The sequence below is a fragment of the Vipera ursinii genome, assembly GCF_947247035.1.
Source record: "Vipera ursinii genome assembly, chromosome: 3".
NCBI classification, from domain to species: Eukaryota; Metazoa; Chordata; class Lepidosauria; order Squamata; family Viperidae; genus Vipera; species Vipera ursinii.
This window is the reverse complement of record NC_139516.1, coordinates 199,761,976-199,784,175: the sequence shown is the minus strand read 5'-3', so window position 1 is coordinate 199,784,175 and position 22,200 is coordinate 199,761,976. Positions and strand designations below refer to the sequence as shown.

The following is a 22,200-nucleotide window of genomic DNA, read 5'->3' as shown; positions in this document are numbered from 1 at the left end:
GCCACCTCATTCTCTGTCGTCCCCTTCTTCTCTTGCCTTCAACCTTTCCCAGCATTAGGCTCTTCTCCAGTGAGTCCTTCCTTCTCATTAGATGGCCAAAGTATTTGAGTTTCAACTTCAGGGTCTGGCCTTTTAAAGAGCAGTCAGGGTTGATCTCCTCTAGGACTGACCGGTTTGATCGCCTTGCAGTCCAAGGGACTCCCAGGAGTCTTCTCCAGCACCATAGTTCAAAGGCCTCAATTCTTTGGTGCTCAGCCTTTCTTATGGTCCACCTTTCACTGCCATACACTGCAACTGGGAAGACCATACACACTTTTGTTGGTAGGATAATGTCTCTGCTTTTTAGTGTGCTGTCTAGATTTGCCATGGCTTTCCTCCCCAGGAGCAAGCGTCTTTTAATTTCTGGGCTGCAGTCCCCGTCTGTGGTGATCTTGGAGCCCAGGAAAATAAAATCTGTCACTACCTCCTAAGGCAGAACTAAAATTCACTGTCTCCTGGTTTCTAGCCACTAGACCAGGGGTAGGCAACCTTGGCTCTTTTATGACTCGTGGACTTCAACTCCCAGAATTCCTGAGCCAGCCATGCTGAGGGGAAAGGGAGAGTTTCCAAGCTGAGCCATGCTGGCTCAGGAATTCTGGGAGTTGAAGTCCACGAGTCATAAAAGAGCCAAGGTTGCCTACCCCTGCCCTAGACCAAGCTGGCTCCCTTTTGTGTCGCATATATTCAAAAAATAAAGTTTTATTTTCTAAGTTTATTTTTATTTGCCACAACACAATTAACATTATTCCAACTTTAACCATGGCAATATACAGATTGCATGGCAAATTATATACATACTTTAATTCTCAATTATTCTTCTTCATAGTTCTGACTGCCAAATTCTTGCACAAAATCAGAGAGTTTCAGCACAAAACCCCAGCCTGTATCTGGATTCATACTAATGAAGTCATCCAGATTCATCTTGTAATCTTAAAAGAAAAAAAGAAGAAAAAATTGTGTTATTTAGTTTTTTTGGAAGCAGACACAATATTCTCTACTTTAGAGTAGAGAAAAGATGTTAGGTTTCCATGATATGCAACTATTTCCAGTTTCAATTTTCTTCTTCTAAGACTCATTTCCAGATGGCAAGGCTAACATTGCTCCATGAAGGAATGAAGTCCCCCAGATGTTCTAGATCCGTGGTGGCGAAACTATGGCACGCGTGCCACAGGTGGCATGCAGAGCCCTCTCTGTGGGCACGCACGTCATCGCCCCAGTCCTAGGCCTTCAGCTGTGTTTTATAAAACCTTTTCACTTTAGGCCTCTGCTGCTGTGTGCAAAAAAAAAGGTTCAATCAATCAATCAATTTCAACTTCTCATGGGGAAAAAAATAATCTCACAGTTGGAATTGATTGATTGAACTTTTTAGTCCCACCCAGTCTGCCATTACCACCACAGCCACAGGCACCCAGTGGGCCACACCCACCCAGTGGGCCACACCCACCCAATGGGCCACACCCACCCGGCACCTGACGATACATAAGTGGGTTTTGGTTTGCAGTTTGGGCACTCGGTCTCTAAAAGGTTCACCATCACTGTTCTAGATTCTTCTTGTCCTTTAAGCCAGTGTTTCCCAACCTTAGCCATTTTAAGATGTGTACACTTCAACTCCCAGAATACCTCAGCCAGCATTACTGGCTGGGGTATTCTGGGAGTTGAAGTCCACTCATCTTAAAATGGCTAAGGTTGGGAAACACTGCTTTAAGCCACCATGGCAGAAGTGGGATGAGCTTAGAGTATGGAAGAAAATTGCTCAGGATAGACCCATATTACTTAAACTCCAGCAGAGAGTAAGGAAGTAGCTAAGTAAAGAACTGGGTTGCTGAAACTACAAAAATGAGATTAATTATACTAAGAAAAGACAATACCTACTCTTGGGATCTTCTGATTAGTGTTTCTCAGGCTGGCTGAGGAATTCTGGGAGTTGAGGTCCACACATCTTAAAGTTGCCAAGATTGAGAAATACTGTTCTGGATACAAAACATTTGGTGCACCAATATCTGGACATATCCATGAGTCACCAGGAGCCAAGCTCAATTTGGAGATTTCTAGAAGACCTGCAAGGTCCCTTCCAGTCCTATCCTATTCTGTTCTGTTCTATCCTGTTGTATTCTATTCTATTCTATTAATTCCTATTCCTATTTCTATTCCTATTGCTTTACACTGTAAAAACTCAGCCAAACTTATTCAATAGAAACAAACCACACTTCACTGCAATGTTTAAGCTCAGTCAGTATTAACAAGAGATCTACTGTAGCTTGGTGTGGAAAATTAATATTGGTTATTTACCTGCAGTTTCAATACATGGATATGGGGGAGGAGATTTCAGCCAATTCCCGCTGGCATCTTTCATGTGCGATCGGTCAGAAGCAAAAGTCTTCAGGTACACATCAGCTCGAACCAATCTGACTTTTCTAAGGAAGAAAAACATTTAAGTGATCAGAGTTGCCTACCCCAGAAAGCAGAAGGCTGAGTCTTTTGCAAGCATTTTCAACTACAGCTAAATCAAATATTAAATTGCTGTTCAGCATCAGACTCACACTGTATTAACTGTGAATGGTTGACATTTTATATTAAACCAGAAATATTTTACAAGTAAATCTGTTGTCGGTCAACTTAAGCCAAAGGTGAAGTACAGTGGAATTCCATGTAAAAGAAAAAAGCCCATTTGATAAATTCGCAAATCATGCCAAGCTATGAAGTATTTTGCTTGGTTTACGTGCCAATCCAGCCACGTAAACTCACAAGCCACAGTTTATACCCAGCCCATGGTGGCTAATGAAGTCAACTTACAGGAAGTCCTTGAGATACAACCATAACAGAGCCTGCACATTACGATTGCATGTCATAACAGTCCTTAAGCAAAATGGCCTCGCTTAATGACCCCACTCCCTGGTCTCCCTGATACAATTGTTAAATGAACACGAGGATTGTTAAGTGGAGCACAGGATGCCTGCCCAAGTTTGGCATGAGTTTGCTGTGAGTCTGTAAGAAAAGTTGATCCTGCACCAGCTTGCAAGCTCTGGCTGACTTGATCTCTCTTTGCTTGCTGGAGGTGAGCGCTATAGCATCGCTGAGGTCGGTCATAATGGCGAATGACTGTGAGGGTGTTGCAGCTACTGTAACTTTGAAACTAGTTTGTAAGTATCTTTTGGGGAGCCTGTGGTTAACTTCAACCAGTAGCTAAGACGCCAGTTGTAAGTCAAGGATTACCTGTATAATTAAGTAAGCAGTGGTCTTGACACAATTCATAAATCCAGCTAGAGATTCAGCGGGACTTACTTCTAGATTGTAAGATTTCAACCAAGGGGTAATACAATTTATTTTGAAATAGATATGAACTATATCATTTTATATTTTGGAGTTCAGTAAAATGAAGGTTTAAAGACTTTGTGCTGTTCATTTCATCAGATACATTCTTTGTATTAGCTCAACAAGGTTTTATTACTTCACACACACTCATTTAACAGATTAATAGAAGTATGCATCTGAAATTTATTTTTATGGTTATAGAGAGTTTTCCACTTTTCCAGGCTGATCCAATAACTGTTTCTCGAAAGCTCAAATTATGAACTGTAACATGTCAAGCTAATTTTGGCACGCCCAAGTCTTACTACTATTATGTTTGTGACTGATATCCCCACCTTCGAAAATCAGGATTAATAATGCTGTCCGATTTGAAAGCCTCTTCAACGTAAGTGCCAAAACGGCATGGAAAAGGTAGGACAGTATCAAGATCATAGATAAAGTTCTGGTCTCCATTCGACACGTGTAACAAGATAACATGGTAATCCTGAAAAGAAAATATATTTAGACGGAGAATGAAAACCTGTCGTGATTAGAGAGGAGAAACTGGAAAAAGGGTAAAACTCTATATGTAAAACCTAATTCAACTATACATATATTATATAATTACTTCATTCATTTTTAGTTATTAGGTTTTTTTCTTAGCTCTGGTATATGGGAATGCTAGTTGAATCATAGAATGGATCATTCTAAATAGTTTAGCATGCATTATCTGAGCTTTTTCTGAATGTCCTGGTGCAAAGCAGTCCTCCGGGGTTGTTGTGATTCAGGGTCAGCCTGTGGGTTCGGCAGTTGGGTCAGACGACTCAGAGGAGGAGGAGGGTGTTGGAGAGGTTGCTAAGGGGGTTGAAGATCTTGCTGATGAGAGCCCTCAGCCAGGCCCCTCCCACCTGGTCACGACGGAGACCCAGCTGTGTGAGCCGGACAGCGTGGATGAAGATGACCCACAGCTGGCCCTGTTCAAGGACGCCCGACGCAGGAGGCAGTCAATCAGGAGTAAACAGAGGAAGGCAATGGGGCACCTCGGAAGGAGGCAGAGAGAAGCCACGCCCTGAACTGTATAAAAGGGGAATGCGTGGGAGGGCTGGTTTGCTGAAGGCAACCGCTTGATTAGTTCCTGTTTCATAGCTCCTGTTTCATGGTTCGTGTCTTGCTTTGCTCTGTTTTATGTTAATAAATTTGGCAGGCTTAATTCCAGCCTCTTGCCGTTTGCAAAGGGGTTGTCCCTGCCTTTTCTGCAGGGCCGGTAGCAGGCTGGTATAGAACAGGGGTTGCTTTGCACCAGGACATTGAGAAAAAGCCAAAGTCAAATATAGCTAAAATAGGTTATGAGATTTAAGAGGCTGCATGTGACCATTTGCACAGGAAAACAAGTACACAAAAACGTGTTTCATTCAAGTCAGTAAACTACCAGTTAATCATTTTAGAGTTAACCAAGAATATATCAGCACCAAAACCAAGTTTTGCAGCCTTTTTTGGTTTCAAAACCCTGTGATTTTCTAATCAAGTAAACCAGAAAACACATGCCTAGTTTAACATATGCAGCTGGCTTGTGGAATGAGCTCTTATTTTAAAAACTCATAACTCAGCACATTAAGCTGCAATCTGGTCACCCAAATAGAACTAGCTGAAAATGATGGGACTTCAAATTCAACTCATCCAGAGAACATTGTTGTTCGCCAGTTATATCTCCTGCCTTTCGTTTAGGATTTCAAAGTAGCATGCCCAGTGCTCCTTCCTTCCCATTTTTTCCCCAAACAACCACCCTGTGATGTAGGTTGGCTGAGCCAGAGTGATTGGCCCAAAGTCATCCAGGGTACTTCTATGGTTGAGTCTTGGTGGAGCAGTGGGCTAATGCCTCCTTAAGTAACACCAGCTGCCTGCAATTAGTGCAGGTTCGCATCCCACCAGGCTCAAGGTTGACTCAGCCTTCCATCCTTCCGAGGTAGGTAAAATGAGGACCCAGATTGTTGGGGGCAATAAGCTGACTTTGTAATAATGCTGCTTGAGATGGGGCCGAAAGCCCTAATAAGCAGGCATATACATAGAATGAAGGCTATTGCTAAGCACATTGATTTGTGCTTCTTAGATTGTAAGCCGCCCTGAGTCTTCGGAGAAGGGCGGGATATAAATGGGATTAAAATAAATAAATAAATAAATAAAATAAACTAGATCTTGGTATCTCTACTCCTGGTCCACCAAGTTAACTGCCATACTGGCTGAGGAAACATTTTAAAATCCCATTGGGTGACATTGGACTGAGCGCTTTTCACTGATCTGGTTGCATAAGATACATTAAAAAAAAAAACAATTGCATCATAGGGGTAGCGGGAAACAGCGCAAAGAAAATTTAGATTTCTTCACCCAGATCACAGGCTGCTCTTCACACCCTGCCTGCTGCTTCCAAAGTGGCACCTGCAGGTTACAAAGGACACAGTTAAAGTAATTTAACATCTCAGGCTCCCATCAACTAAGAGCTAATACATTTTCAACAAACGCCATGTAAATACCCAAGGGTATTTTTTTTGTGGCTGTAACATCTACTATACAATTTTATTTTATTTTTGGCATCGTAAGCTCCAGGGTTTGCTCCCTCCAAAAACGTGACAGTGAAATAAATACCAATCCTTTTCTTGAGTCCAGCACTCATTTCCCTACTGTTCCTTCTGCAACTCCTCTCTGCCTGCTTCTATTTTGTAAAATGTAAGATCTCCAGTCCTTTCGCCGCGGCCTCAAAACACTCCTTTTCCACCTGGCTGACCTGGACTGACAGGCATTTTAATTATGTTTACAATTTTTAATTTATTTTTAATTTTTAATCTTAATTTATTGCACAGATGATTTTAATTTTATTTTTATCTTAATTTCTGTACTTATTATATGTTATTGTTGTTAGCCGCCCTGAGTCCTTCGGGAGATAGGGCGGGATATAAATCCCATTAATAAAATAAAATAAATAAATAAATAAATAAAATGTGCAAGCAGATTGCATTGTTCAAATAACACAGTAAATGTAGGAGTTTGCCTTTCAAAACAGGTTCTGCCTGGGCCCTTCCCCAGCCATTTATTCTGCTACACTGGATTATATTTACACAGTCAGTTGGCTAAGCAAATAATTAATGAGGTAGAGTTGCTGGATCTAGCAGCACACAATCGCACTAGCAGGGTCAGTGGTTTCCAGCTGGGGAAACACCAACAGTTCAACACATGGCCTATTGTCACAAAACAGTACTGCCAAGCTTTTGTCACGTCAGTGATCCTTTCCCTATTGCAGGGGTGTCAAACTCAATTTCATTGAGGGCTGCATCAGCATTACAGTTGCCCTCAAGGGGCAGGCTGGGTGTGGCCAGGGTGGGCGTGGCCTACTGGGTGGGCGTGGCTAGAGTGCGTATGGCCTACTAGGTGGGCGTGGCCAGCTCTACATCGTTCGCATCAAGGGTGCCTATGGGGGTCTGGGCAGGAGTGGGACAGATCTGAGGGTCTCTGGCAGGAGGAGGGTCTCTGGGCCAGGGCCAAGGCAGTGGGGGCCGTTCCCTCACTGTTTCCAGGATGGCTTCGCGGGCCGCATGAAACCACTTTGCGGGCCGGATCTGGCCCCCGGGCCTTGTGTTTGACATGTCTGCCCTATTGGCTAAGTAAGCAGCAACCTGCAAGATTCGTGTGACTGTTAGTGACCGTTCAAAGTTACAACAGCACGGAAAACACTGACTTATGACTGTTTTTCACACTTATGACCACTGTAGCATCCCTACGGTCACGTGATCAAAATTCGGACGCTTGGCAACTAATTCATATTTATGACGGTTGCAGTGTTCCTGGGGGTCACGTGATCACCTTTTGTGACCTTCAGACAAGCAAAGTCAATGGGGAAGCCAGATTCACTTAGCAACTGTGTTACTACCTTAACAACTGCCGAGATTCACTTAACAACTGTGGCAAGAAAGGCTGTAAAATGGGACAAAACTCACTGAACATATGTTTCGCATAGCAAAATAAATTTAAGGCTCCATTGTAGTCTTACGTCAAGGACTACCGGTAGTCCTCAACTTACCGGATGGCCCCCGACCTTCGCTCCTTCCGACGCAATCTAAAAACCTATTTATTTGAACAATCCGGCCTGGTCTGATGGGTTTTGGGTTTTGGGTTTGGGTTTTAGCATAGTTTTTAATTATTGTATTATATTGGGCATAATTATTTAATCTTTTTTAACTTTTGTATTTAGTATTTTGATATTTATTGCCCTGTACACCGCCCTGAGTCCTTCGGGAGAAGGGCGGTATAAAAATTTAATAAAATAAATAAATAAATAACTTGGACCAGAATTTCTATTGCTAATCAAGGCAATTATTTTATTTGTATCCTGTCTTTATTATTTTTACAAAGAACTCAGGGTGGTGAACTATCCAACACCTCTTATTCCTCCTGTTTTCCCACAATAACCCTGTGAGGTGAGCTGGGCTGACAGTGATTGGCCCAAACTTACCCAACTGGCTTTCATGGAGAAGGTCTCCTACTTTCTAGCACAGGGGTCTTCAAACTTGGTCCTTTTATGACTTGTGGACAACTCCCAGAATTCCTCAGCCAGGCGTGCCTGGCTGAGGAATTCTGGGAGTTGAAGTCCACAAGTCATAAAAGGGCCAAGTTTGAAGACCCCTGTTCTAGCATGTTGACCTAATTACTAGACCAATCTGGCTCTCTCAGATAAATTAGGAATGATTAATTTAAATACGTCCTTTAAAAGACAAATCACCCTGCAACTTCTTCTGATCATTTAAGAAGACATAGAAATATAACCAATTACAACTTTTTTATAAAAGTTACAAAGTGATGGAAAAAAATATTAGCAACCGAATCTATATATCAACTTACCTAACGATAAGTCCCATTGAGGATTCTATTCATACACATCCAAAGTTATACTAATCATTAAGGTAAAGGTAAAGGTTCCCCCGCACATGCGTGCTAGTCATTTCCAACTCTAGGGGCCGGTGCTCATCTCCATTTCAAAGCTGAAAAGCCAGCGCTTGTCCAAGGACGTCTCCGTGGTCATGTGGCCGGCATGACTAGACGCCAAAGGCGCACGGAATGCTGTTACCTTCCCACCGTAGTGGTCCCTGTTTTTCTACTTGCATTTTTACGTGCTTTAGAACTGCTAGGTTGGCAGAAGCTGGGACGAGTAACAGGCGCTCACTCTGTTACGCGGCACTCGGGATTCAACCCGCCAAACTGCCGACCTTCTGATCGACAAGCTCAGCGTCCTAACCCACTGAGCCACCGCATCCCTTATACTAATCATTATTGCAGTGCTAATTTGAACTATGAGTCAGCATGGTGTTTTTTTTTAATCAAATACAGATATAACGTCCACATCCCAACTCACCATTTTTCTATCATTGGAAATGAAAACAGCATAAAATTCTTCTAAAGGGTATTGATTCTTGCTTCGGATATATTCACAGAGCTTCCAGATATTTTCTTCACTGTAGAGAAATAAAAACACCAGTTCACACATTTTCAAGATTCCTTCTGCTACTAAAATCTTAATTTTGAATATGCTTCCTGACATTAAATCTTCTATTCAATTCATTCTCTCTTCTCCACTATTGTATAGTTGGATATAAATGACTTTGAATCAGGGTTTCATTCTGCCAGGGTATGTTTACATTTTGTATACATCTACTTTTTTTTAACTAGAGATAACAAAAATGAAATTCCCAATATGAAAAACAAACAGGATTTCAATCATGAATGGAGCAAAAGCAAAGGATAGCTTTGAAGGTGTGACATCAAGTTGATTAAATAGGTTCCTTGTTTTACCCAAAGTTTTTCTTTGAAGATGTTTTTCTTCTCATCCAAGAAGCTTCTTTAGCTCTGACTGAAAGGTGGGGAATGGAAGGATTTATATTCCTTACAGACAGCTGGTCATTTGCATTCTTTTTCCCAGTTGCCAGCAATGGGGAGGGTGCGGTTTTGTCATGCATCTGGCCCGCAGGCCGGCAGTTTGACATGCTTGTTTTAGAGTCATTGAGGCCATTTGAAGGTTTTTCTGTGTCCTGAATAGTGCAAATGTGGGTGGAGCCTTCTTGGCTGCAGGATATTTTCCGCCCTGTCCCTTCACTGTTGAGGACAGGCATAGGCTGTTGGGGATGAGTCTGTGCTGTCTGCATCTCAAACTGAAGTACAGATGGTTCCTGTAGTCTGCAATGTTTTCTGGAAATCCGTTCATACTCCTGCACCATTTGAAGGGTGTCCATCCCAAAGTGCATAGCTAAATGTCTATGGAGATTCTCATGGTTGTCCTAAAGAAAAACAAAGTCCAGTTGCCTCCTTTGGGATAACCATGACCTGGATGATTGAGAATCCCCATAAGACATTCCTTGCTTTAAATTACCATTATTAACTGTATTATATTATATTATGTCTAAGCTGCTCCTGCCTCTATTTGTGAGCACATAGTAAATCAAATAGATGGCAAATGGGGAAGAAATGGAGGTAGTGACAGATTTTATTTTCCTGGGCTCCAAGATCCCCGCAGACGGGGATTGCAGCCAAGAAATTAAAAGACGCTTGCTCCTGGGGAGGAAAGCCATGGCAAATCTAGACAGCACACTAAAAAGCAGAGACATCACCCATAGTCAAGGCTATGGTCTTCCCAGTTGCAATGTATGGCAGTGAAAGTTGGACCATAAGAAAGGCTGAGCGCCAAAGAATTGAGGCCTTTGAACTATGGTGCTGGAGAAGACTTCTGCAAGTCCCTTGGACTGCAAGGCGATCAAACCGGTCAGCCCTAGAGGAGATCAACCTTGACTGCTCTTTAGAAGGCCAGATCCTGAAGCTGAAACTCAAATACTTTGGCCACCTAATGAGAAGGAAGGACTCACTGGAGAAGAGCCTAATGCTGGGAAAGCTTGAGGGCAAGAGAAGATGGGGACGACAGAGAATGAGATGGCTGGAGGGAGTCACTGAAGCAGTAGGTGTGAGCCTAAATGGACTCCAGAAGATGGTAGAGGAACGGAAGGCCTGGAGGAACGTTGTCTTATGGGGTCGCGATGGGTCGGACACGACTTCGCAACTAACAACAAGTAAATCAAACTTTGTCAAAAAATGCTTCCGGTTTTGAGGGCTGGGGGAACTTCTGATCTAGTGGCACCAGCTGGCCTACTAAGACTTTCTGGATCGATAACTGCGATCGCCAAATCTTATGATACCTTCCATCCTCCCTTCCGCTTCCTTACCAATAGCAGCTTGTATAAACGCAAACGGAGCGAGAAGGGACGACGGGTTGATAGACGGCCGGAGCAGCCTCCACCTCCGCCATTGAAGCCCGCTGTTGGCTGGCCAAGGGAAAGGATTAAAGGGTTCATTTCCCGAAGAAAGCCTGAACGAGAACCCGCTCGTTTCTGGCAACGGAGGGCCGTTGAAGAAGCATCGCTCCACGCGTGCTGTTCCGACCGTCCTGGGGGGACGCGTTACAAGGAACGCCTTCCCCCGGAAACGCGGCTGCCTTGCAAGGCCGCTCGGACCAACCAAGGGGAGACCGAGCCAAAAGGAGACGAAGAGGCTAAGCAAGATTGTCGCAACACCGGTGTGTGTGTGTGTGTGTGTGTGTGTGTGTGTGTTGTGCGCTTAAAATACGATTCTCTGCAGTTCGCAGACGCCGAATGTTTTATTCGCGCAAATGAACACCCAAAAATACTTTATAGCTTTCGAGTTAGTATCAGTTGCGGAGCTTGGTCTCTCCCACCCTTTCTCACCCGTTTTACCGCAACGTTGCTTAAAGTGCTCACTGCACTTCAGGTAAAGACAGGCCTGTTTACATCGTTATGTCTCTCCAGTCGTGTCCGTGCTAAGGTTATAAGCATAAACATGAGACCTCTACGTCCATTTCCTTCTAAGTGTATTGGGACTACAATTTCCAATCAATGGGCTTTGGCTATTGGGAAAGTCAGGATATTATCTCAAGATAAATGGCGCTAAGTCGGAGACGTTTATTTTACACTTGCCTAGGAGTAAAGCCTCAAATACTTCTGAATAGCACGTCATGGACAGTCGAGAAAACAAACCAACGGATCGTTGAACAATTCAACCAAAGTTCTCACCTGAGGCACAAATGACCAGACTCCAATTATCTTTCTTGGGTTAGAGTAAGATCCTGCCCTCTGGAAACGGCTCCGAAAGATAGAAAAGAGTGAGATCCTTTGCTTTTTCATGCTTGCCAGCTTTTACCTGTTATAGATTTTATTATAATTGATTGTTAGCAGTCCACGGTTGTGTAAAGTTGGACGACATAGTTTAATTCATCATCACCTTGGAAAACCAAATGGAAGAGAATTTTCAGGAGAACATTAAAAAAAACAACACCAAATGTGTAAATACAACCCAACAATTTTTTTGCTGTTTTTATTATTGGTGCGTCATGTAAATAAGCCACGTATTTCCCCCTTTCAAGTACTTCTGCAGGGCGTTGCTTCTGCGCCTTTAACAGCAGTCGGTAAGTAGAAGTCATACAGGTGAAGCCTTTCCCTGCAGGAAAGTAAAGCGATCAGCAAAGTCCCACCTGTTGTCTGAAAGAAAATGAGGCTATTCATGGGATTGTAGAGAAGAGTCAGCTTTCTGATTGGATTAAGAATTTTTTTTCATTTGGGAATCAACGTTCCTAACTCCCCCAAAGCCTCTTCAGTAAGGAAACATTTTTATTTTTAACTGCTGTGGGAGGACTGCTTGGTTAGGGCAGGGGTAGGCAACCTTGGCTCTTTCATGACCAGTGGACTTCAACTCCCAGAATTCCTGAGCCAGCTCATGCTGGCTCAGGAATTCTGGGAGTTGAAGTCCACAAGTCATGAAAGAGCCAAGGTTGCCTACCCCTGGGTTAGGGCATAAAATTAAGGGAATACTGCTTTGCTTAAAGGGACACATGTCAGGGCCTACTCCCCGTTAGTGCCCTGCTTCCATAAGTTGTGGGAGACTATGGATGCAAGCTCTGCTTGGCTCCGTGTTAGCTATAAGGAGGCGTAGTAATCTCAGCGATCAAGGGATCTCATGGTGGGGCTATAAATCTGTTGCAGATTTTTTTTTGGGGGGGGGAAAGCTTTTTTAACATAAAATTAACTCTGATGGGCCACCTTAGTGCAATTCAGTGCTGTGTGCCATTCCGACCTATTGCCAAGGCGCAAAATTATTTTGACTTTTCGCAGGCCAATAGGGAAGGAACGGACTGTAAAGAAAAAGGCCTCCTTTATAACAAGAGTAGATCCGCCAGCTGATTACATTCTCGGTACAACTGTTTAAAAAATGCAGGTAAAAAGGTGGGCGGTTATTCACGGGAAAGCGTCACAGGGGAATGAATATCTTTAAAGGAGGCAAAAGGAGGACTAAGGAAGTAGTTTTATTTTTGCAGCGGGTTTTTTAACTGGCTTGTGACCGAAGCCAGAACTTTTTTTTTCTTCAGAGGGAAGCTATCTTATCTTTCGTTTGCAGTAAAGGATTGCCTTCTCTCTCCTTTCTGTTACCCGAATGGCAGAAGCAAAGTTACATGGGAAATGCGATTCTTTTTCTTCCAAAGAGGGCCATTTTGGTAATGCCGAGCAAAAGCGCTTAAAGGGCTTTGCGTGCTTAGTTCAAAATGCATGCTGCCAAGTACCGCACTTTAAAAGGCATCGTTGCCGATCCCTTTCCGTGGAATCGCTTTTTATATCACAAAGAGCGCAAATTGGCTTCCTCCGGTAACTGATACATTTCGATTATTTATTTATTTATTTTATTTTAATCCTATTTATATCCCGCCCTTCTCTGAAGACTCAGGGCGGCTTACAATTTAAGCACAAATCAATAGCCTTCATTCTATGTATATTATTTTATTTGTATATGCCTGCTTATTAGGGCTTTCGCCCCCCCCAAGCGGCATTATTACAAAGTCAGCTTATTGCCCCCAACAATCTGGGTCCTTAGCCCAGATGGCAGGAATCCAGTTTCCTACAAGCTTTAATCCGGTTTGCCTAAGGCTGTTCTACGTATACAATTGCCAGTTCCACCAGAACAGTGGCAATTTTTTTGTCTTGCAATTGGGAATACATCACGTACAAGTGCAACTTTATATGTATTCCTATTGCGCGTATATTTGTGAGTTCCCAAGTAGTTGTGCCGGTATAAGAAAAATGCGCCTTTCCCGGAGAGTCATGCAAAAGTTTTAAATGTTTTCCAATCGAGCGCCTCCCGGGCAGGAGCAGCAAACCGCCGCGCGCCACAGCGCCGACCAATCAGAACGAAGGAAAACAAGCCGCACTTCAAGTTGCCACGCGCCAAAAAACTTTCGGAGCAGGACGCGCGTCGTGTCCTTCCGCGGCAACGGATCTACTTAACGGGGGGGGCGGGGGCGGGCAGGGCGCGAAATAGCACTCCGATAGAAGTAATCCAGCCGAGCGCAACTTCGTCAACTATGTCGTCCCAAGGCCTCTGAATCGGGACGGGTCGTTTAACAGCAGCGGCGGCTTGGATGAAAATTAGCCCTGCAAGGAGTGAAGAAAAAAAAAAAAAGGACAGAACGGCGGAGGGATCCGGGGACGGTTGGTGACGAGATGGCGCTCGGCGTTGTGGCGCCAGAATTCAGAGGCAGTTGACGGGAGGCGGCCGCTATGGTGGTGCTCCGCAGCGGTTCGGGTGGCTCTGGCCGCCCCGATCCTCGTGGCGGAGGCGAGACCGCTTCGACATCCCCTCAGTCGGTCTACGAAACGATGGAATCGAGTTCGGAATTTCTCACTTTGACCACCCCGACGACTTCGTCTCGGAGGAGGAAAAACTCGGTGGGAAATCGATCCCCCGGAGCGGCCACCCGGGATCTACCCGCCGGTCGGAAAGCCCGGAGGGTGAGTTTGGAGAGGGAAAACATGGAGGAACGCGGGGGGGGGGGTTCAAAATACAGACCGGCGGGCCCCAGTGTGCGTGTGTGTGTGTGTGTGGTGGTGACAATCCTGCGGATTGAGGAGTTATTCGAGTACAAAAATGAGTATATAAAGAGGAGAGAATCCAGCTTGGGTCTCGCTCTTTGCCAGTCGTTTTTTTTCCACCTTCGGTCAGTAACTATGGCTTTCTGACCAGTAGGTAAGTTTCCAGGAGGATGAATTTCCATTTTTACCCGAACACTTTCCAATAGTTTAAGCCTGCAGGGGTCTTCAAACTTGGCCCTTTTATGACTTGTGGACTTCAACTCCCAGAATTCCTCAGCCAGGCATGCCTGGCTGAGGAATTCTGGGAGTTGAAGTCCGCAAGTCATAAAAGGGCCGAGTTTGAAGACCCCTGGTTTAAGGTGATCAGTAGACAATCAAGAGGCCTTTTGGATAAACCGGCAAAGCTCGCAGTGGCTGAATTGGGATATTCTTGGGCTTTCCCCATTGCAATCATGCCTTTTCTAACCTCAGGTTGGACGTCTGGCCTCTTCCTTTCCAGTTTCACCTAATTAATCATGGGTGGCCCTAAGCGTTGAGTTTGCTAGCTTGTGGAATTGAGGATATTCTGTTTGTAACCTCTATTCGTGGCTCCTTTTTTTGACCGGGGGGGGGGGGAGAAAATATTGATATCTGTCAGCCTCTCCCAGGTAGACCAGTTCTAGAAATTATCTCCGTAAGACTAGAACTATATTTTATTGACATAGGCTGTAATAACAGAAACCTGCAGTTGTGATGGTGAGGAATGGGGGAGGCTTCTGCTTGAGCTATTTCTGAATATTATCTTCTTTCTCTGGACTTAAAAAAAAAAGTTTCGGCCCCTTTGCATAGCTAATTTTTAATATTTCCATCAAGGTCATTTTTCTGACTATAACTGACCTTGCAATTTTCTTAACTACTGTGGGGTTGATTTGCTGGCAATTGTTTGGTTAGAAATTTTTACTGATTTTTCTGTTTGCTGGCATTTTTGTAACTATTCCATCCGCTGCCATAATTTTTCAACTTGGTAATAGCTGGAGTGGTGAATCCAGCTAGACACCTTTTGATTCAGCTTCGTTTTAAATGAAATATTTCTGTTGGATAGAAGAAAAAAAACAAGGAATCCAATATTTATGTTAAGCTGGATTGTAAATTTTCATCAAGAATTTAGTTTTCAAAAGGGGTGATGATTAATGTGCCTTTGGCTGCAGTCGTTTCAGTTGCATAAATCACTAAAGAGTCTTTAGTCATACAAATTGGGGTTTTATTGGCTACACACATCTTAGCTTGTTTACCTAACAGGAATATTGCCTCTATGGACTCTGAACTGGTATGTTTAGAACTTTATTATTCCATCAGGAAATTTGTGATAATCATTAAAAAAAATGAATGTTTTCACCAGGATGTGCTAAACAGCAGCAAACATAATTTAGTTAGCCAACAATTGCAGCAGCCAATTATAGCTAATTAATCTTATTGTGATGGATAATTGCATATAATAGAATTTGATACATTGGCTTATAAAACATCCCACAAGAATAACACACTTAACATTTAATCTCCGGGAGAAGGGCGGTATATAAAATAAATAAATAAATAAATAAATAAATAATCTTATTTTACAGCTTTTAAGAACTCTCACCTACCCACTTTCCCTCATGCATTGAGGTACATATCACAGCAGCTGATTTAGGCTTAACAATTCATGGAAGTTGCAAAATAGACTCATGTTTTAATTGTGGAGAAGATGTTGAATTCTGATCTCTACAATTGTATAATAAATTTATTAGGCTACAATTTTGTACACACTATACTGAAAGTAAACGTCTAGCACTAAAAGGTTACGTTGTTTTCAGAGTGCCAAAATATGTTTCTATCTTGCAGTCTCTGATACCCACTCATAGGTTGTCAAATTGTATTATGTATTTATATTTTCCTTTTCACAGTATCTGCTATGGAGTTTGATGTTAAAACATTACAAGTAACAGTGATAGAAAATCAAGAAATTTATACATTTGGAAAAATGAATTCAACTTACAGCATTGTGATTAAAGGTCTTTATTTTCAGCAACTTATAATATGACAGTGTTCAAATTAATTAAAAATTCACAATATGTGAAATTTTGAAAAAAGTTCAGATGAACAGACTTAAACAGTAATGTATATGCAATGGTACACGTAAAATTAAACAACATAATCAGGAAATTAATTTTAAATACTGCTCATACAATTAACAGATACGTTCATTTCTGAATTTTTTAATTAAATTTTATTTTTTTAAAATAATTTTAATATATTTCTATTGTAGAAAATATTCCAACTGTTGTATTTTATTTTTAAAGTTATTAAAATATATGTCTGCTATCTCCCTCTAGGGAGAGATTATTCCAGAAAACTGGGTAATCTACAAGTTCTTGTTCTGAGTAGTAGGACTGAAGAGCAATAGAGTAAAAAAAAAGCAGAAAATTGTGTAGTACTATATCATTCTCTAGAAAAATGTTATAGTCAGAAATAGATTTCATAAAACAACATAATACTATGCTTACTTTAAATGAAAAATGGTTTGTAATTATGAAAAAGTATAATTGTTAAATGCAACAGAAACTAAACATGCCTGAGATGGGAAAATTTATGAATCAAATTTAAATCCAAATTTTAATTGTTCAGTTGGCAATATTCTAGAAACATAGATATTAACTAGAAGCTTCTAGTCCCTTATCTTTAAAAAGTAATTTAAGCAGCTTCTCTAATTCATAAAGTATAAAAGTGGTCAAGCATATTTGAACAGTGTATCAGAGAAGCCACCATAAAATATGAATGAAAATATAAGTATGTACACAAGAGATAGTACATAGAGATACTATCTAAAGAACTCTTCTGAGCTCATTCAAATAGATATATTTTCTGAATAATTAGCTTGCTGATATAGCTAAATAATGTACTAAATCTGAAGCAGTTTTTGATCAAAAAGTAGTAAATGGAGTTGTAGTGTCTTCTGCTGTTGTGCTTTCTTTTTCTTTTTAGTCAGGGGCATTTCTCACAGTTTAATACTGCTGACTACTTTTTTGGCAGTGGTTTGCTTTCCGAGCTTGTTTCAATTTAGTTTCTGAACATTTCCTTATCAGAAATCTGGCAGTTGACAACACACTGACTTATTTATTGCATTGCACCATATTATGTGAATTGGGGAAAAGGACGCTAAAGCTCATTATCATTAATTTAAAAACTAGTAACTTCCCATTTTCCACAAAGTGAAATGAGAGGCTATGTGAACATTTCCACCATGGTACCATGAATAGAAAGATTTCAAGGTGTATCAATGCTGGTAGAAACAAAGTGTGTCCTCTGATCTGTTGCAAGGGATGAATGTCAAAAGTCAAAAAATTAATTTGACTTCTGTATTGGCTATGAATGAGTTGGGGATCTTTCAGGAGAAAAAATGTGAATGCAATGAAAATAGGTTACTCACCTGTACAGTGGCTATTGGGACTGGAATTTCCCTTGCTAAGCATTGTGGCTGTAAAGTGCAGAGCAGTCCCATTGGCTACAGGTAATCCTCGATTTACGAACACAGTTGAGCCCAGAATTTATGTTGCTAGGTGAGAAAATTGTTAGGTGATTTTTCCCCCAATTTATGACTTTTCTTGCCACATTTGTTAGGTGAATCACTGCAGATGTTAAATTAATAACATAGTTACATGAATCTGGCTTCCCCATTGGCAGCTTGTCAGTAGGTAGTAAAAGGTGATCACATGACTCCAGGACATTGCAACTGTCAAATAAGTACCAGTTGTCAAGCATCCAAATGTAAATCATATGATCATATGGATGCTGCAACGGTTATAAGTGTGAAAAATAGTCATACGTTACTTTTTTTAGTGCCGTAACTTCAAATGGCCACTAAATAAACTGTTGTAAGTCGAGGACTACCTGTATTGTCAAATGAATCCCACTGGTCACTAGCCAAGGGCTCACATCAATTCATTCCTGGCTTGGTATTTCCCATAATAATAATAGAATAGAATTAGAAGGGACCTTGGAGGTCTTTTAATCCAACCCCCCCCCCCCCTTAAGCAGGAGAGCCTACCATCTCAGAAAAATGACTGTCTAGCCCAGGGGTGTCAAACTCGTAATGTCTTGTGACGTGTCACGACGTATCGCGACTTTTTCCCCATTGCCGGAGCTAGGGTAGGTGCGGTTTTGGCATGACACATCAGGCCTGTGGGCTGGCAGTTTGACACCCCTGGTCTAGCCTCTTCTTAAAAACCTTCTGTGGTGCCCACAATTTCTGGAGACAAGCTGTTCCACTGGTTAATTGTCCTCAGTGTCAGGAAGTTTCTCCTTAATGCTAGGTTGCTTCTTTCTTTGATCAGTTTCCAACCATTGTTTCTTGTCCTGCCCTGTCCTGCTTTGGAGAATAATGTGACCCCCTCATCTTTATGGCAGCCCCTCAAATACTGGAATACTGCTATCATGTCGCCTGTTTCTTCTTTTCTTTAGACTAGCCAAACCCAAGTCCCACAGCCATTTTCATATGTTTTAGTCTCCAGGCCTTTGATCATCTTAGTTGCTCTTTCTTCTCTGAATTTTTCCCAAACTCTCAACATCTTTTTGTGATACGGTGACCAAAATTGGCTGCAGTATTCCAGGTGTGGTCTTACTAGGATTTTATAAAGTGGTACTAATACTTCGCATGACCTTGATTCTATGCCTCTGTTTATACAAGCCAGGATTACATTAGCTTTTTTGGCTGCTGCTGCACATTGCTAGCTCATGGTCAAGTGATCGTCCATTAAGGTCTCTCTCACAGTTACTGTTTTTAAGCCAGGTCTCGCCCAGTCTGTACTTGTAACTTTGATTTTTCCTGCCTAAATGTAAAACTTTGCTTTTCTCCACACTGAAACTCATTTTGTTGGATAGGGCCCATTGTTCAAGTCTGTCAAGATCTTTTTGGATCCTGAGTTTTTCTTCAGGTGTTGGCTACTCCTGCCAGTTTGGTGTCATCTGCAAATTGTTTTTAAATTGATTTTTGATCTTTGATCTTTGTTTTAAATACCCTGCAAACCGCCCTGAGTCCTTCGGGAAAGGGCGTTATATAAATCCAATAAAATAAAAATAAAATAAATTGGATGAGTTCCCCTTCAATTCCCTCATCTAAGTCATTGATGATATTGAAAAGTACTGGGCCTAAGACGGAACCTTATCGTACCCCACTGCATATTTCTCTCCATGTGGATGTAGTGCCATTGAGGACTACTTGTTGAGTACGGTTGATCAGCTACAGGTCCATCTGGTGGTGACGTCTCTATTCCACCTTTTTCTAGTTTACCAAGGAGTAGGTTGTGGTCTACCTTATCAAATACCTTACTGAAGTCTAAGTATACTACGTCCACAGTATTTTGCTGGTCTATTAGTTTAGTCACTTTATCAAAGAATGATATCTTAGTCACTTTATTGAAAAAAGACATCTTCGAGTCTTAGTAAGGTAAGGGATTGTCTACTCTTTAATTCCCTTTCTGCCTCTCTTCCTCCCCCCCCCCCAAATCTAGCCCTTTTGGCCTCCTTCCACTCTGCTGCCGTTGCTGTCCCATGTGTATTGGCCCTGGTAAAGCTGCAGCTGCAGCCCAAACTAATCCTAGCTGTGTTCCTGCTGACTAGGCATTCCCTGCCAGCCGTTCATGAGGCACAACAAATGGTCATAACTTATGTGTTTATGTATGTATGCTTATGAAACAAGAGGTAGTTCAGAATGGTTGGATAGTGTAGTTCGAATACAAAAGTGAATTACAAATATAAAATAAGTTGTCATATTCTCAGATAATGTGTTTACATATGTGTGATAGATGGAAACCAAATGTTCTGCAAGAATATGAAATTAAAGGTTCTATATTGGTTTATTTTATTTATTTTATTTTAATTCCATTTATATCCCGCCCTTCTCCGAAGACTCAGGGCGGCTTACAAGCTTAGCAGTAGCCTTCATTCTATGTATATTCTATGGTTATTGAACTTGCTTTTAATGAATCATTTTTACCTGTCCTGAACCATCCTTAGTGACTGGTTCCACATTCAGCAGGCCATAAGACAGAAATATAAATTGTCTCCTTATTTAATGAATTTTTGGATAATTTTATAAGAATACTTATGGAAATACTGGAGTATACTGGAGTTGTGAATGTATATTTACAACTTAATTTTGTTTTTGTCTTTTAAAAGTTAAGTAGTTTAAGACATGATCATTTGAGGGATCACTTCTCTATCTTTACTTTGTTTTAATAACTCATAGAAGTATTAAATCAGAATTAATGTGCGTAAATATTTCAAATAGAAATGAGTTACACATCAGAGTTAGAATGTGATTAAATATGCATTTTTAATTATCCTTATCGTGTTGCTTCAGGAGTTCTCTTCAGACAAACAATGTGAACATTTCACAAGACAGCATGCGTTGAGATCTATGAGGAAAAATAATCAACATTATTCAGACCCTAGCTTTGACAAAAAGATGTCAACACTGAGTGAAAATGGGATTAACAGGAAACACTTTACAAGGTATTTCTTTTTCTTTTACAGATCTCTTGGTAAAATTATGTTGTACTTGGATCTTTTATAGCTCAGCAATGTTATAGGGCTTGGAAATAATCATTTTCTGATTAAAAACCTACCTATGTTCTAAGAAAAGTCTACAGAAATTATATATATATATATATATATATATATATATATAATGTATTCCAACGAGTGTTTATAATAACTTAGAAAAGCACAAATGTTTTAAAAGGATGTTTGGAAAACCAGCAGATTAAAAGGAAATTCTATTATGTTTATGTTCTTGGTTACTATCAGTTTGAACTCCAGTGGTGAGGAAACTTTGAGAAAAGAAACACCGGGTCCTATGCATGAGCATATAGTTCAATATAAATTGATTGAATTCACAGAACATTTTTGAACTCTAAAGTAGTAGTGGTGGGGATGTTTATGATAATATAAATGAATTCTGCAAATAGTTTGATTTATAGAAATAAATCAGTTTGAAAGCAACATACATGTTTTTAATAATTGCAGCTGTGGTTGGTGTATTATGTAGATAGGAAGGTACAGTTTATTCATGATTTGTGCCTGATCTTTTTCTGTGTACCCTATCCTCAAGGCTTTACTTTGTGTATAAAGCTCACTTTTTTTCCCAACAAACCATGGTATCAGCATAGCCAAACAAACTGTGGTATCAGTACAGCCAATTAACCATAATTAGCCATAAATTGGATTTGACCTTAAAAATGAACTAATAGGGAATAGAATATTTGTAGCTCCACGCAACCACTGGAATAATCCAATTTGAAATTTATAAAAGCATTGATAGATTCTCCAAGAATAGACAGTAGAAGAGAATATATGTAGCCGACAAATGAATTGTAGAGTCCTTAGTACTCTGAGCTTGGCTGTTTGCTTGCAGATATTTCATTACCCAACTAGGTAATGTCAGTGCTAGCAAGTATGGGTACTGCTGCCATGAATTCTTTCAATACTATAGACAGAAGAAGTGTTGTGACATTGAATGAAATACTAGGGAATTCCTCTTAGCTTGGCATTCAGACAAATCAGCCATTAATACATATAAACAACATTTACACAGCATTCAAAAGTGACACTAAAAAAGCTAAGAAGGAAAGACCAGAATACATCCTTTCCAGCAACTGACACCCAGATAAACTGAGGTGGTTAACACCAGATAATCAGATAGTAAGTCTAAGTATAGTAGAGACAAGGTAACAAAGCAAATAAAAAAATGGAATAATTATAGCTAGTGAGTAAGGAGGTAGTAAAGAGGTATACAGAAACTGACGGGAGTGTATAGAAACTAAAACAGGAACAGCACAAGCCATTTTGTTGTTAAGTCCACTTGATTCTTCTGATACTAAATCTCATTCTAGTACTG

The 22,200-nt window shown here is 41.1% G+C and overlaps 2 protein-coding genes across 3 annotated transcripts in view; one reads left to right on the top strand and one right to left on the bottom strand.

Moving 5' to 3' along the window:
• Positions 1-751: 751 nt before the first annotated feature.
• Positions 752-10,816, bottom strand: NTAQ1 (N-terminal glutamine amidase 1). 2 transcript variants are annotated; one of them, XM_083357965.1, is made up of 6 exons: positions 10,581-10,816; positions 8,726-8,825; positions 5,710-5,760; positions 3,684-3,832; positions 2,329-2,453; positions 752-968 (listed from the first exon to the last, which is right to left on the bottom strand). In XM_083357965.1, the coding sequence occupies exons 1-6, from the start codon at positions 10,661-10,663 to the stop codon at positions 850-852; spliced, it is 627 nt and encodes a 208-aa protein (XP_083214091.1). In that variant the 5' UTR covers positions 10,664-10,816; the 3' UTR covers positions 752-849. The 2 variants fall into 2 exon arrangements, with proteins under 2 accessions (XP_083214091.1, XP_083214092.1); XM_083357966.1 differs by lacking the exon at positions 752-968 and adding an exon at positions 1,771-2,009.
• A 2,775-nt stretch (positions 10,817-13,591) lies between these two features.
• The window catches only part of ATAD2 (ATPase family AAA domain containing 2), a 48,079-nt gene continuing 39,470 nt past the window's right edge, over positions 13,592-22,200 (top strand). The window contains exons 1-2 of the mRNA XM_083359701.1: positions 13,592-14,207; positions 20,665-20,816. Of these exons, the coding sequence (XP_083215827.1) occupies positions 13,977-14,207; positions 20,665-20,816 (383 nt within the window). The 5' untranslated portion in view covers positions 13,592-13,976. The remainder of the gene's footprint in view (positions 14,208-20,664; positions 20,817-22,200) is intronic.

Bases quoted from the DNA above. Each gene is read 5' to 3' on its own strand.
- NTAQ1 (XM_083357965.1), bottom strand. From the start codon at position 10,663: ATGGCGGAGGTGGAGGCTGCTCCGGCCGTCTATCAACCCGTCGTCCCT. The intron at 5,761-8,725 runs GTGAGTTGGGAT...TGTAACCTGCAG, and splicing joins TTTCCAATGATAGAAAAATG to GTGCCACTTTGGAAGCAGCA. The intron at 969-2,328 runs GTAAATAACCAA...TTTTCTTTTAAG, and splicing joins TCCATGTATTGAAACTGCAG to ATTACAAGATGAATCTGGAT.